Source organism: Nerophis lumbriciformis, linkage group LG12 (genome assembly GCF_033978685.3).
Source record: "Nerophis lumbriciformis linkage group LG12, RoL_Nlum_v2.1, whole genome shotgun sequence".
NCBI classification, from domain to species: Eukaryota; Metazoa; Chordata; class Actinopteri; order Syngnathiformes; family Syngnathidae; genus Nerophis; species Nerophis lumbriciformis.
In genome coordinates, this window is record NC_084559.2 from 33,309,247 (window position 1) to 33,324,083 (window position 14,837).

Consider the following 14,837-nt stretch of genomic DNA (forward strand, 5'->3'; position numbering starts at 1 on the left):
GAACATATCCAAGCATCTCTTGTATAAAGTCTCATTAGATTGTGCATGAGTACCTAATGTTGTGGCTAGTGACCTGACTGTACACACGTTTATATTCACTTGCCCTATTTTCCTTTACTTTACTGCTAATCCTGTCACATCACTTAGCTAAACAGAGAAAATAACACATACACTGTATGATGCAGATCAGTTCTATATTGCTGCAAGGAGCAAATGCAACACCAACTATTGTATTGGATCTTATTGTGTACCAAAAACATACTCGTAATACTGTACACAAATGTTATCGTTTTTCCTTGCCTTTTGAAGTAAGTGAAATACGAAAACTCCCCTTTGTCCACTGGGTGGCATTGCAGGGTTATTAGGACCATACACAGCACTGATTAGGACTGACTGCTACATACTATTCTAGTATGTCTTGACATTACTCTGAAGTGGTCAGAGGTTATTTGTCCCCTCAGCAAAGGGACATGCTGGATAATTAGGGTTAGAATTTAATTGGATCAGACTCAACTCTAGAATGCAAAACAGCACAACAGATTATAATGACTGCAAGTAGATATCAAGTGGAACAGTGATTCTCAAACTGTGGTACGTGTATCACAAGTTGTATGCCGAATAGTCAATTAGATATTATAATGCCATGACTCAAGCCAGTGTTACTGTTCAAACTGTGTGCAATGCGGCCAAAAATATTAAATATACTTGGTAAATAAAACCTCTGCTTTGTTTTTAATGAATACTTAGGCCTATCAGGCTACAATATTTCAACGTTGGACATTATGGTGGTACTTGGAGAGCCAAGTATTTTTGAGGTGGCACTTGGTGGAAAACGTTTGAGAACCATTTAAGTGGAGAATACGTCCAGTACAGGCCAAAAGTTTGGACACACCTTCTCAATTCGAAGCGTTTTCTTTATTTTCATGACTATTTACCTTGTAGATTGTCACTGAAGGCATCAAAACTATGACACCTGTGAAGTGAAAACCATTTCAGACTACCTCTTGAAGCTCATCGAGAGAATGCCAAGAGTGTGAGAAAAAGTAATCAGAGCAAAGGGTGGCTATTTTGAAGAAACTAGCATATTAAGCATGTTTTCAGTTATTTCACCTTTTTTTTGTTAAGTACATAACTCCACATGTGATCATTCATAGTTGTGATGCCTTCAGTGACAATCTACAATGTAAATAGTCATGAAAATAAAGAAAACACATTGAATGAAAAGGTGTGTCCAAACTTTTGGCCTATACTGTATATCCTTTCATGAAGTTCTCCAAATCCAATATATTCAAACCAGATGTTGATTATCTATTAAGAGATATGGGAAAAAGAAATGGGTGATGGTCTCCCTAACGAGGTATGGAAAACTGCACTTTCATGCATTTATAAATGTTCAATAAACAGTAGACACAGGTTACTTCAGTTCAAAGTTATACATAGTTTTCATTATTATAAGGCTATGTTACATAAATGATATCCTGTTGTGTCCCCAACCTGTGACAAACGTAAAGTAGATAATGTTACGTTGTTGCATTTATTTTGGAACTGTTCAGTCATCGGTACATTTTGGTCAAGGATGTTCTCTTTTTTTTCTGAAGTTTTCCAAAGCCCATTCTTACCTGACAGAGACTTAGCCCTGTTTGGATTTTCAGTGGACTCATTAACTCTTCCCCTCTACACATAATCTGCACCCTTAACGGGTACAGTGCTGGCCAAGAAACTCGTACTGGCAGAATGGAAGACACCAACTCCTCCATCCTTTCAACATTGGCTGCATGAACTTGTTTCAGTTATACATATGGAGAAACTGCGATACAGCGGACAATCCACTCAAAGAAAATGGGAGGACTTCTGGGGCCCTGTGATGAAATATCTTCACTGCAAAAGTCAATAGACTGGTTTGGTCAGATGGCTAATGTATGAATTATTGTTATTTTACAGTTAGAGATGCTACCTCAGTAGAAGCATTTAAGTCCCATCTTAAAACGCATTTGTATACTCTAGCCTTTAAATAGACCACCCTTTTAGACCAGTTGATCTGCCGTCTCTTTTCTGCTCTCAGATTAGGTGTTAGCTGTTCAAAGTCGGGACCCGGGATGGACCATTCATCTGTGCATCAGTTGCTGACTTGTCTCCAGCCAACACGATCTCCGGCTGGCCCCACTATGGACTGGACTCTCACACTATGATCTAGATCCACTCGACGTTCATTGCACCGGTCGCCCAGGGGTGGGGGTCCCCACATATGCGGTCCCTTCCACGGTTTCTCATTGTATCCCATTGGGTTGAGTTTTTTCTTGCCCTGATGTGGGATCTGAGCCAAGGATGTCGTTGTGGCTCGTGCAGCCCTTTGAGACACTCGTGATTTAGGGATATATAAATAAACTTTGATTGATTGATATTTTCTTTGCCGATTATATCACATTTTGAAAACACCGTATTTTGACACAGTTCATGAATATATCATTACAGTTATTCAGTAGTCATAATATACTGTATTATACAAATACTCCAAATTATGTACCACGTACTTACACATCTAATCACTAGTCACAACTTAGTTGTGGGATCTGAGCCGAGGATGTCGTTGTGGCTTGTGCAGGCCTTTGAGACACTCGTGATTTAGGGCTATATAAATAACCTTTGATTGATTGATTGATTATTATTATTATATATTTTTATTGTTATTATTATTTTAATTTATTTTCATTTTGGATTATCTCTAGTTCCTGTAAGCTTCTCTCAATGGATGTGTGAATGTGTGTGTGAGTGGGGGCGGGGGATTGTTTTGTTTGGTTTGGTTTTATTTGCTTTGTCTTGTGTGTTTTATTTTTCCTCTGTTATATGTTTTGGCCGGCGTTATTTTTGGAAAATAATTAATAAAAATATAAATAAATTAAAAAAATCATCTATCTGAAGTATGAGCCATATAATACGTGGTAAAACAAGAATGTATGCTTGCACACATCATTTCTCAGGCAGTGTCTGGTAAGCGGTCAGCAACAGCTGACATCAGAGCCAAGTGTGGCTACTTCAAATGGAGCAAAGGTCAGCACTGAGGGTATGAAGAAGGCTGACATAAGAAGAAAATAACACTACAGAACACTGCAAGACATTGTAATTAGGAAAATACAGCTAAATCAAATTAAAAGCTCCAAATTAATGTGCTTTACTTACTGAGCATCATTTAGCACTGACCATTTCAAAGTGTCCTTTAGAAATAATTCCAAAGTATTGTAAATTAAGTTTTCCTGTCACCTTAAGTAAATAAATAAGCACTGACCATTTCAAAATGTCCTTTAAAAATAATCCCAAGTATTGTAAATTAAGTTTTCCTGTCACTTTAAGTAAATAAATTATAGCATATAGCTTCCTAACTGTATACAATACAGACAACAATGCATTGATGTGCAATATGACTTTTTCGTAGAGAAAAGTTTAAGTTGACAAAATTGTTATTTTTATAATCCAAACAAAAATTAATTAAGGAAATTTAGCATGTTTGTCCCGATTGTGGTCTGAAAAAAGCATTGATTTGTAGTCAGGGTTGAAGATAACGGGCAAGGTTTCACACACAGTGATGCTAGCAGGCTAGCTAGCAGTAGACACACTCCGTGCTTAACAAGCCCCGACGGTTAATGAGTAAGACAGCTTTACATTGCTCCAAACGCCCCCTTAATATCATTCACTTTGAGTTCAGTTTGCATTTCATAATAAAGTAATGTCACAGGTGTCAAATGCACCTACCAGCAGCCTGCTCCTTGTCAGTCACTCCCCAGTGCACCCCTCCCCCCCTACATAGTAAACATGTGTATGGCAGCGAAGCTCCTCCCCCACGAGACAAAGCTCAAAGATCGTTTATACAGAAGATTGCTATGCCGGTCCAAAAAATTCCAACAATGAATTAATATGTTCGTGACATGAAAGCTTTTAATGTTTCATGTGCGTGCAACTAAAGCACGTCAGAATCGCTTTATTGCGATATATGTATACATGCATGAAATCCAAATCCGCGAAAGAAAATTAATGTAGATCAGCATCCATTCATCCATTTTCTACCGCTTGTCCTTTTGGTGTAAATAACATGGACGTATCCATCCGTAGTTTGATATTTATTCGCTTGCAGCTTCTCATATGCTACGGCGTTGCCATTTTATGCGACACACTCGCTCAATATGTTTCAGAAAGTCACCCTGAAGCGTTTCAAGAGTGAGTGTGTTGAAGAAAATAAACGATCTTGCTTCGAACCGTCGACGTGATGATCTCGCGAGAACTGGACAGAAAGAGCGCGCCAAACTAGGTAAATACTGTCTGAGGAACACGGGCGGAAGTTTTTCAGTATCTCAGATATTTACAAATGTGCCTTTTTTTCTCATATATAACACCAAATCGGAGCAGGTGACCACGTTACCTGTTGTAACCCGACCGCGCAAAATGGTGTTGCAAAATAGCGGAAGGTACAAATCGGACCGCCGAGGTCAAGGTGGAGACCAGGAGAACCAGTAAGTAGTTCCGCGTCCATTATCCACATACAGACCGGTGTTGTGCCAAAATGTGAGTGCCTGCCAAAAATGTATTTCGTGTCGCGGGGGCGCGCATCTCTTGGCTTCGTCTGTCCACAGCGGATTACTAGGTGGAAGACTATAACACTTTATCTTCGTGGTTATTGTAACGCAACGGTTTGACATTATTTAAGCCTGTATCGTGTCTGATATTTGCACTAAAAAGGGTATTTCAACAAGCCAACAGTACAGTAGATACCTGATTTTGATATATGTAATGCTCATACGGGCATTCGAGTAGAATATGCAGAGATAAGATGTGGTAGAGTGACTGTGCCAGCAACTTGAGGGTTCCAGGTTCGATCCCCGCTTCCGCCATCCTAGTCACTGCTGTTGTGTCTTTGGGCAAGCCACTTTACCCACCTGCTCCCACTGCCACCCACAATGTAACTTCGATATTGGGGTTCACTAAGTAAAAGCGCTTTGAGTCACTAGAGAAAAGCGCTATATAAATATAATTCACTTCACTATTACTTGAAATCAATTTTTGGCAGCAACAAAGTGGCCATTTTGGTAGATATTTGCTCTAAAAAGGGTATTTCAACAAGTAAACAGTACAGTAGGTACTTGATTTTGAAAAATGTAATGCCCATAAGTGTATTCTAGTAAAATATGCAGAGATAAGATGTGTCAGTATCAAAATATTACTTGAAATAAATTTTTGGCAGCAACAAAGTGGCCGTTTAGGTATATTTTAGCTTTGTAAGGGGTATTTCAATAAATAAACGGTACAATAAGTACTTCATTTTGATATTTGCAATGCTCATAAGGGTACTGTGGTAAAATATGCATGTGTAAATATGCGATGTGTAAATATCAAAATATTACGTTGAATCACTTCTTGTCATCCATCCATCCATCTTCTTCCGCTTATCCGAGGTCGGGTCGTGGGGGAGCAGCCTAAGCAGGGAAGCCCACATTTTCCTCTCCCCAGCCACTTCGTCCAGCTCCTCCCGAGGCGTTCCCAGGCCAGCCGGGAGACATAGTCTTCCCAACGTGTCCTGGGTCTTCCCCGTGGCCTCCTACCGGTCGGACGTGCCCTAAACACCTCCCAGGGAGGCGTTTGGGTGGCATCCTGACCAGATGCCTGAACCACCTCATCTGGCTCCTCTCGATGTGAAGGAGCAGCGGCTTTACTTTGAGCTCCTCCCGGATGACAGAGCTTCTCACCCTATCTCTAAGGGAGAGCCCCGCCACCCGGCGGAGGAAACTCATTTCGGGCGCTTGTACCCGTGATCTTGTCTTTTCGGTCATAACCCATTGCTCATGACCATAGGTGAGGATGGGAACGTAGATCGACCGGTAAATTGAGAGCTTTGCCTTCCAGCTCAGCTCCTTCTTCACCACAACGAATCGATACAGCGTCTGCATTACTGAAGACGCCGCACCGATCCGCCTGTCGATCTCACGATCCACTTTTCCTTCACTCGTGAACAAGACTCAGAGGTACTTGAACTCCTCCACTTGGGGCAGGGTCTCCCCGGAGATGGCGCTCCACCCTTTTCCGGGCGAAAACCATGGACTCGGACTTGGAGGTGCTGATTCTCATCCCAGTCACTTCACACTCGGCTGCGAACGGATCCAATGAGAGCTGAAGATCCTGGCCAGATGAAGCCATCAGGACCACATCATCTGCAAAAAGCAGAGACCTAATCCTGCAGCCACCAAAACAGATCCCCTCAACGCCCTGACTGCGCCTAGAAATTCTGTCCATAAAAGTTATGAACAGAATCGGTGACAAAGGGTAGCCTTGGCGGAGTCCAACCCTCACTGGAAATGTGTCCGACTTACTGCCGGCAATGCGGACCAAGCTCTGACACTGATCGTACAGGGAGCGGACCGCCACAATCAGACAGTCCGATACCCCATACTCTCTGAGCACTCCCCACAGGACTTCCGATCGAATGCCTTCTCCAAGTCCACAAAACACATGTAGACTGGTTGGGCAAACTCCCATGCACCCTCAAGGACCCTGCCAATAGTATAGAGCTGGTCCACAGTTCCACGACCAGGACGAAAACCACACTGTTCCACCTGAATCCGAGGTTCGACTATCCGGCGTCGCCTCCTCTCCAGTAGACCTGAATAGACCTTACCGGCGACATTTAATGCCAATTTTACATAAATGAATACATCCAAACACTTTATATTTATTATGTGCACGAAAAAATAACAGTTACAATTGTATGCATCTTCCAAACAAGAAAGAGGTTTTATCACATCAACATCGGACTACCAACAGTCCTTTTAAATCTCATCAATACCACAGAAAAGGCAAACTGTCATTTTCCGGACACGATAAAGGCTTGAATAATGTCAAACACGTAGCGTTACAATAACCACCAAGGTAACGTGTTAGTCTTACACCTAGTAATCCGCTGTGGACAGACAAAGCCAAGAGATGCAGGTTTAGCGAGCTCCTGCGACAGGAAAGCAATTTTTGGCAGGCATTCACATTTTGGCACACAATACCAACTGGCTTGCTTGTTGACGTTTTATAAGTGGATGAAGGACAGCAATGTGTTTAACCAAACCAGGGACGATGGTGCGTCCATGTCGGCCCTCAAGAGGCTGGAGCGCAGCCAGTTCACAGACGAGATGGACAGCCGTTTCGGGTTCGAGAGAATGAAGGAACCTGGAGAGAAAACTGGCTGGTTGATCAACATGCATCCTGTAGGTCAACAAACACCTCTTTGTGAACTTTTGTCTTGTTTTGGTCACTTAGAACTTGCAATGAAATAGTGAAACATGGTTTATATGCACTTTCAGGCTGAGATCCTGGACGAAGACAAAAGAATGATCAGTGCTGTGGACTACTATTTTTATCAGGAGGATGGAAGCAGGTTTAAGGTGCGTTGTGGAAGAAAGCCTTATGCAGAAAGAGTGCATTGCTTAGCCAAAAAAAGATAATTGCCTAGATTGTACTAACAAATAGGGAAGGATGCAAAAAAAATCGCTTCAGAATTTTCTATAAAAATCTACAGTACAGGCCAAAGGTTTGGACACACCTTCTCATTTAATGCATTTTCTTTATTTTCCCGACTATTTACATTATATATTGTCACTGAAGGCCTCAAAAGTATGAATGAACAAATGTAGAGTTATGCAAAAAAAGGTGAAATAACTGAAAACATGTTTTATATTCTAGTTTTTTCAAAATAGCCACCCTTTGCTCTGATTACTGCTTTGCACACTCTTGGCATTCTCTCGATGAGCTTCAAGAGGTAGTCCTCTGAAATGGTTTTCACTTCACAGGTGTGCCTTATCAGGGTTGATTAGTGGAATTTCTTGCTTTATCAATGAGGTTGGGACCATCAGTTGTGTTGTGAATGAGAAGGTGTGTCCAAACTTTTGACCTGTATATATATTAATAAGAATCTATTTTTAGAATACATTTTTAGTAGGAGTCTGAATCATTGGGCACTTAAAGATTCGATCCAATTTCTGGGGTGAAAATTTGATTGATTCAACACCATTCTCGTTTCAAACCGACTCTCGCAATGTGTTAGTTGGTGTAATATTCATAACGAAACTTTTTCGAAACAAGTTGCAGGTTATAAAAGCTTAATCGGCTTGCATGGACACAGCCTAAAAGTAGATTCTAATAAAAATGAATATAAATGATGAATCGATTTAGGATCCAGATGAAAAAGAATCGTGTTTCGGATGTGAATTGATTTTTTTTTGTGCACCCCTATTTTCAGAACAATAACATGCAACTCAAAGGATCTTTTGTAATCTCTAACCTGTTTTTGAAAAAGTTTCATTATAATTTTTATACCCAATAATGAATTGCAAAAATCGGTTTGAATCGAGAACCCATTCTGAATCTAATCGTCACCCCAGGAACCGGAATTGGATCGAATCGTCAGGCGCTCAAATATTCACACACCTACTAGATAATATTCTATTTAGCTTTGTGCTCTAGCTGACAAAACAAATGTGATGTATACGCCAATAAAATGGTCCGGGGCCATTTTATTGGCGTATACATCACTTGCACTTTGGATATCTTACCAATAAGTACATTAATATTGCTTATGTCTAACATGAGGTTATGTTACAGTTTGAGTTTTATTTGCAGTCATTTTTCCACCAAGGGCAGCATACTAAAGAAAGATTGCGTAGGTCTACTTTAAATATTCGGGAAGCACACAAAAAATAGTTTCACATCTGAATCGCAATTCTTAATCATCTCGATTCTAAGTCAACTCAAAATTGAATTTTAAAAAAATAAAAATCCAGTTTTAAAAATAAATTTCAATACCTACCTCCAGGCAACCAGAAGGAGCTTTTATACCCTCTAATCTGTTTTGAAAAAATTTCATTATAAATATTATACCAAATAACACATTGCGAGAATCGGTTTGAATAGAGAATTGTGTTGAATCAAGAATCGATTCTGAATCAAATCGTCAACCCTGGAATCAAAATCGGATCAAATCGTTAGATGCTTATCGATTCACACCCTACAGATACTGTAGGGTTGGGGTTGCTGCAGTCAGCAAGTCAGGTGTTAGTTTAGCAACTGTATGTGCTAGGGATGTCCCGATCCAGGTTTTTGCACTTCCGATCCGATACCGATATTGTTTTTGCACTTCCGATCCGATACCGATACTGACCGATACCGATACTGACCGATACTGGCCTATCCGAGCATGTATTAAAGTTTAAAGTTATTTAGCCTACTTAGTTGTCAGAATCATGTTGAAAAGGGTTTTAGTACTCTTGATAACAACTAGCCAGCTGAATTAGGGGAGTTTGAATAATACACAATGGTTGGTAACAAGAAACTGACCTGTTTATTCAAGGATAAACACAAAGTAGACAAAATTATACATGACAAACAGAAATGGCATCATTGAAACTAGGGCTGGGCGATATGGCCTTTTTTTAATATTGCGATAATTTAAGGCCATATTGCGATACACAATATATATTTCAATATTTTGCTTTAGCCTTGAATGAACACTTGATGCATATAATCACAGCAGTATGATGATTCCTATGTGTTTTGATTGATTGATTGAGACTTTTATTAGTAGGTTGCACAGTGAAGTACATATTCCGTACAATTGACCACTAAATGGTAACACCCGAATAAGTTTTTCAACTTGTTTAAGTCGGCGTCCACTTAAATTGATTCATGATACAGATATATACTATCATCATAATACAGTCATCACACAAGATAATCACATTGAATTATTTATAATCCGGGGAGTGGAGGGGGGTGCCTGATGTAAGTGTCAAAAAGACAGCCAAAAGAGTTTGATATGAGAATAAATCTAAAGATAAAATATAGGGTAGAAATGCACCCATTTGCAGGAAATGTAGTCTTGATTTTCAAAATGTTCTTTCAAGGCTTGCATGTCTACATTAAAACATTCTTCTTCATACTGCATTAATATATGCTACTTTTAAACTTTCATGCAGAGAAGGAAATCACAACTAAAAAAATCACTAATTTTTTCATATGGTGTTGATGTGGACATTTTTGCCTCGGCATTTTGATGGTGTGGACGTGTGGCACCGAACGGAGATAAGCGTCTCGACAGACGTTACAATATTTGAACAATGATGACGAAAACTGTTTTCTCTGTCGTGTCCGTGTGTCGAAAATTGTTATGCGCTTATTTTTTTATTTGATTTTGTGCGTGGCATAGATTTGCCGTGCGCAGAGGACGTTTGAGCAGGCGCGCACCTTAGCGGTTCCGCTAACATCACAGCTAACGTTAGCCATGCTGCTACCTCTCTGCTGGGAGAGGACGTATACGTATGTGACGTGTGTAAGAAGTTGCGCTTGCTGTCTGTGAGAAGGAGACAGAAGAAGGAGTGGGAAGAGCCTGTAGTGCAATGCCAGCAGCTAAAAGCAACTGTGTGAGAATCCATAAACCTGTGGATGTGTTGAAGGTGTGCTGGAAAATGCGGAACGGAAATAGGGAGCAGCAGAAAAGTGGAATGTATTATTTGAATCTGTGCGTTGGAAAACACGGACCGGAGTTTTTTTTTAAACTAGATCTGGATCGGCATTTTCCCATGCCTTGCCGATACGCATTTTTTGGCAAATATCGGCGGCCGATCCGATCCAAATATCGGATTGGGACATCCCTAGTATGTGCTCAAAGAATTGTGCCAGCTGATTATGTGAATATACCAAATGAACAGGTTGTTCTATCAGTGGTTTTTTTCCCTCTCTAACGGCAACGGTATCATCCAAGACCATTTTGTGCCTAAACAAGATTTAGTTTGTGACCCCATTTCGGTCCAATATATTATTTGTGGAACCCGCTAGGGGCTATAAGGCTGACTGCAACTTAGTGAATCTTGCAGTAACCGTCCCTTGCCTCATTGTGCCTCAAAGTTTGTGGCTTTTAAAGGTGACTATGTGGGTGGTATTTCACGTCTAGAGGGCTTTATTCACGTTAAAAAATGTATTTAGGAATTCTTAAACACATTTTTATGATCTAGTAATAAAAATATTATAATCATTCCTACTTCACGGAAATTAATTTACCACGGCCATGCCTGGAACTAAATATTAGTGATGGACGAGGGTTTACTGTACTCTTGGCGACCAGAAGTATATTTGGCTACGGGAGTCATAGTGTGTACATAAAAGACGCAACCAATAATAATGCAGTTCAAGTACATTTATATTTAGGTATTGGGAAATTTTATTATTAATATTTTAAAAGTTATGTAAAGATTTGTACTACCTTTAAATAAAAAATTAACAATAACTAGACTACATTGATACTAAAATTTCAGTCCAAATAAAAATTCATGTGTTTAAATTCCAGATAATGTCCAAAATCTTTATGAAACGGTTTTAAAAAAAAATTTTGATACATCCAAGAGTGAAGAAAAGTATTTGATATTGCCTGCCGCAGTAAAGCCAATTGAAAACCGCTATACTGCCTCTGCATTATTTGAAAAAGTACGCAAAACAAAATAAATGGGCATAAACTATGACAAAAGAAATGTTCTTTAGACATGATATATTTTTGGAAAAGGTTTGGCCACAATATAAACTTAAATAGTCGTTTTAGAAATATGTTTATAGATCTGTCACAAGGACGGCATTTGAAGCAATGCTAAAAGAGCGATTATCTCTATGGGCTTTTGATTGGACGCGGCTGCAATGCTGCTGAACTAAATTGAAACTATAATAAAGAACATAAAAAAGAACACTGAATAAAAGTTTAGCAGAGACGAAGTATAATTGTTTCAATTTGGTCATTCAGTGCATAGAAGTAGACCAGGTGATGATCAGCTACTGAGGTCGCCATAATCATGTGGCCCTAAACAACTACCGTATTTTTCGGACTATAAGTCGCAGTTTTTTTCATAGTTTGGCCGGCGGTGCGACTTATGTGTAAAATTATTAACACATTACCGTAAAATATCAAATAATATTATTTAGCTCATTCACTTAAGAGACTAGACGTATAAGATTTCATGGGATTTAGCGATTAGGAGTGACAGATTGTTTGTTTGGTAAATGCACAGCATGTTCTATATGTTATAGTTATTTGAATGACTTTTACCATAATATGTTACGTTAACATACCAGGCACGTTCTCAGTTGGTTATTTATGCCTCATATAACATACACTTATTCAGCCTGTTGTTCACTATTCTTTATTTATTTTAAATTGCCTTTCAAACGTCTATTCTTGGTGTTGGGTTTTATCAAATACATTTCCCCAAAAAATGTGACTTATACTCCAGTGCGACTTATATATGTTTTTTTCCTTCTTTATTATGCATTTTTGGCCGGTGCGACTTATACTCAGGAGCGACTTATAGTCCGAAAATCACGGTACATAGTGTCCAAGATAACAATCAGGCTCTATATGTGCATGTGAAAGAGTGCGTCAGGGAGCATGAGACATAATTTTTGCGCCAGAGTCCAGACCTGAACCTCATTGAGGGTCTTTTGGATTGGGTGGAGATAACTTTTTTTTTCTCTAGTACCGGTAGCCTAAATCTCAAATCATTATTATCTTGGAGAAAAAAATGATGTGACTCTGAACAGAAATAAATAGTGACATTTGTTGTAGAAATGATGCCACAATTGAAGTGTGGCCTATTCAAAGCTAAAGGCGGTCTATCAATATTTTTGGGGTCTAGCAGTTTACATTTTATGTATTTTTACCTACGTGTATAAATTAATTGTTACCTAATTGTATCTGGTCTGTTTATAGGTTGCGCTCCCTTTCAAGCCTTATTTTTATGTTGCCACAAAAAAGGTAAGTCTGGGCATGAAATAGGGTTTATGTCAAAGCCCAAAATGTGTGATGACTCATAGAACACTTTTGCAGAACTGTGAAAGAGAAGTTATCTCATATCTGTCAAGGAAGTTCCAAGGAAAAGTGTCCAAGCTTGAAATTGTCCCTAAAGAGGATCTTGATCTGGTGAGAGGGATTTTTTGCTGTCTAAAAAGCCCTCACTCTCACAAATATCTTTAAACTGCTCTTCTCTTTTGTTGCCCAGCCGAACCACCTGGTTGGACTAAAGCGAGGATACATTAAGCTGTCATTCAGCACGGTAGATGACCTCATGAAGGTAAAGCGGGAGATTTCCCCGGCAGTGCGAAAAAACCGAGAAAAAGAGCAGTCCAATGATGTCTACACTTCAATGTTATCAAGGTATTGAGGATGTTTTTGTTATTTTTGTGCAACTTCCTATGTATATATTTTAATACCTATACAAATGAGTTGGTAATGATTTTTAGTTGTGGAAAAAGTGCTTATTTTATTGGATCAGCAACGTGTGCTCTGACAGTAACGTGGCAGATGGCAATGATCTTTTATTGTGAGGCCACACACAAACACAACAGACTATATTTTCTGCCAGTTAGGCGCAACATAACATCTTGACATTAAAATACCATTTAAAAAATTAATACATATGGTACATTACTTTAGGAGCTTAATTAGTTCTTTGACAAAGCTCTTAACTCAAAACACTTGAATCTCAAACTACGGTCACCCATTGAAATTAACTGAACTCAATTTAATTCAGGTGTGTTCAATCTTTGTCCACCAAGGTCCACATAACGAAAAGTCAAAATATGCGGTGGCCATTTCGATATTTTTTTATTTTGTAAAAAAAAAAAAAAAAAATGCTGAAAACAGACATTACATATATTTAAGACAAAACAGTGATCAATTTGTTCAATTTTGTTTGATATACTGTACTTTTAACATTTATGATTTTCCATTTTAGTGTTATTTTAATATTATTTGTATTTCTTTAACACATGTTTGCTACGACATGAGAAGGTGTAAAAAGGAATATAGTCTTTCAATAAAGACTATGTTGAACTCGGGGAATCTGCATAAAAGAAAGCAAATATGTGCAAAACCTAAAAGAGTTAAGTTTTTACCTAAGGTAACCATCATATATGAAGCTTTCAGCACATACACAATGTTGACATCTATAGTTGTATTTTGATAAAGACAGGGAAAACACGCGACTCGTAAACGGTGCGTGCAACAGCAACAAACATCAGTAGACGCAAAGTTAAATCTTGAAATGCAACCTTACCCGTGCATAAACGAGGCATATTTATCCGGTAGAGTCTTGATACCAATTTCCTTGACTCAGCCACACACAGAGAAGTTTATGGCGTCACATTAGTGCCAAAAATCCAAGCGCATAAAAACTGTTATCGCGTGCTGATTCTCCACTTCGTGCGCGCGCGCGACACCCTTTTGCGCACGCGCGGTGCCTTTCTGCGCGCGTGCGGTGCCTTTCTGCGCGCGCGCCGTCTCGGTCTGTGCGCTGTCATGTTTCTTTTTTGGCACTTTGGGGGCGGGTATGCTTAGATGGCCCCTTCTTTCTGATTGGTCAGGCGAAAAATGCTCAGAGCCAATCAGAAGTATAGCAGGGCGGGTCATCGTCAATATGTATCAAGATTTACGGAGGAAGAAGTGGACAAAAAAATGTCGCGCGCTGATGAAGGTTATTTCATACCACATAAACACAATACAGGGTAATACAAAATGTGACCCAAATAAATGATAAGACAACAAACACCATAATCACATCTTTCAGCCAGAACTGGTCCACCAGGAATAACATCCAACCATAACATTATTTTATATTTTCACTTCTTCTTGAACATTTGTTTTCTGATTTATGGAATTTATTTTGATTCAGCCATAAAATTAATGAAATAATCTTTGAATTTTGTTTTTAAAATGTTAAAAATAGCCTTTTAATAATGTATTCTGAAACAGTTTAAAATAATCAGAGAACTGACTA

At 39.1% G+C, this 14,837-nt stretch overlaps 2 protein-coding genes across 4 annotated transcripts in view; one reads left to right on the forward strand and one right to left on the reverse strand.

Annotated features, from left to right (window-relative positions):
* Positions 1-3,787, reverse strand: part of acacb (acetyl-CoA carboxylase beta) — a 55,681-nt gene extending 51,894 nt beyond the window's left edge. For all 3 annotated transcript variants that reach the window (XR_012050747.1, XM_072914346.1, XM_072914345.1), the window contains exon 1: positions 3,748-3,787. The gene's annotated coding sequence lies outside the window, so the exon portion shown is untranslated. The remainder of the gene's footprint in view (positions 1-3,747) is intronic.
* Positions 3,788-4,186: 399 nt separating this feature from the next.
* pole (polymerase (DNA directed), epsilon) overlaps positions 4,187-14,837 on the forward strand; it is a 59,806-nt gene continuing 49,155 nt past the window's right edge. Inside the window, exons 1-7 of the mRNA XM_061986415.1 lie at positions 4,187-4,300; positions 4,399-4,502; positions 7,100-7,235; positions 7,332-7,412; positions 12,773-12,817; positions 12,890-12,982; positions 13,062-13,216. Coding sequence (XP_061842399.1) covers positions 4,435-4,502; positions 7,100-7,235; positions 7,332-7,412; positions 12,773-12,817; positions 12,890-12,982; positions 13,062-13,216 — 578 coding nt within the window. The 5' untranslated portion in view covers positions 4,187-4,300; positions 4,399-4,434. The remainder of the gene's footprint in view (positions 4,301-4,398; positions 4,503-7,099; positions 7,236-7,331; positions 7,413-12,772; positions 12,818-12,889; positions 12,983-13,061; positions 13,217-14,837) is intronic.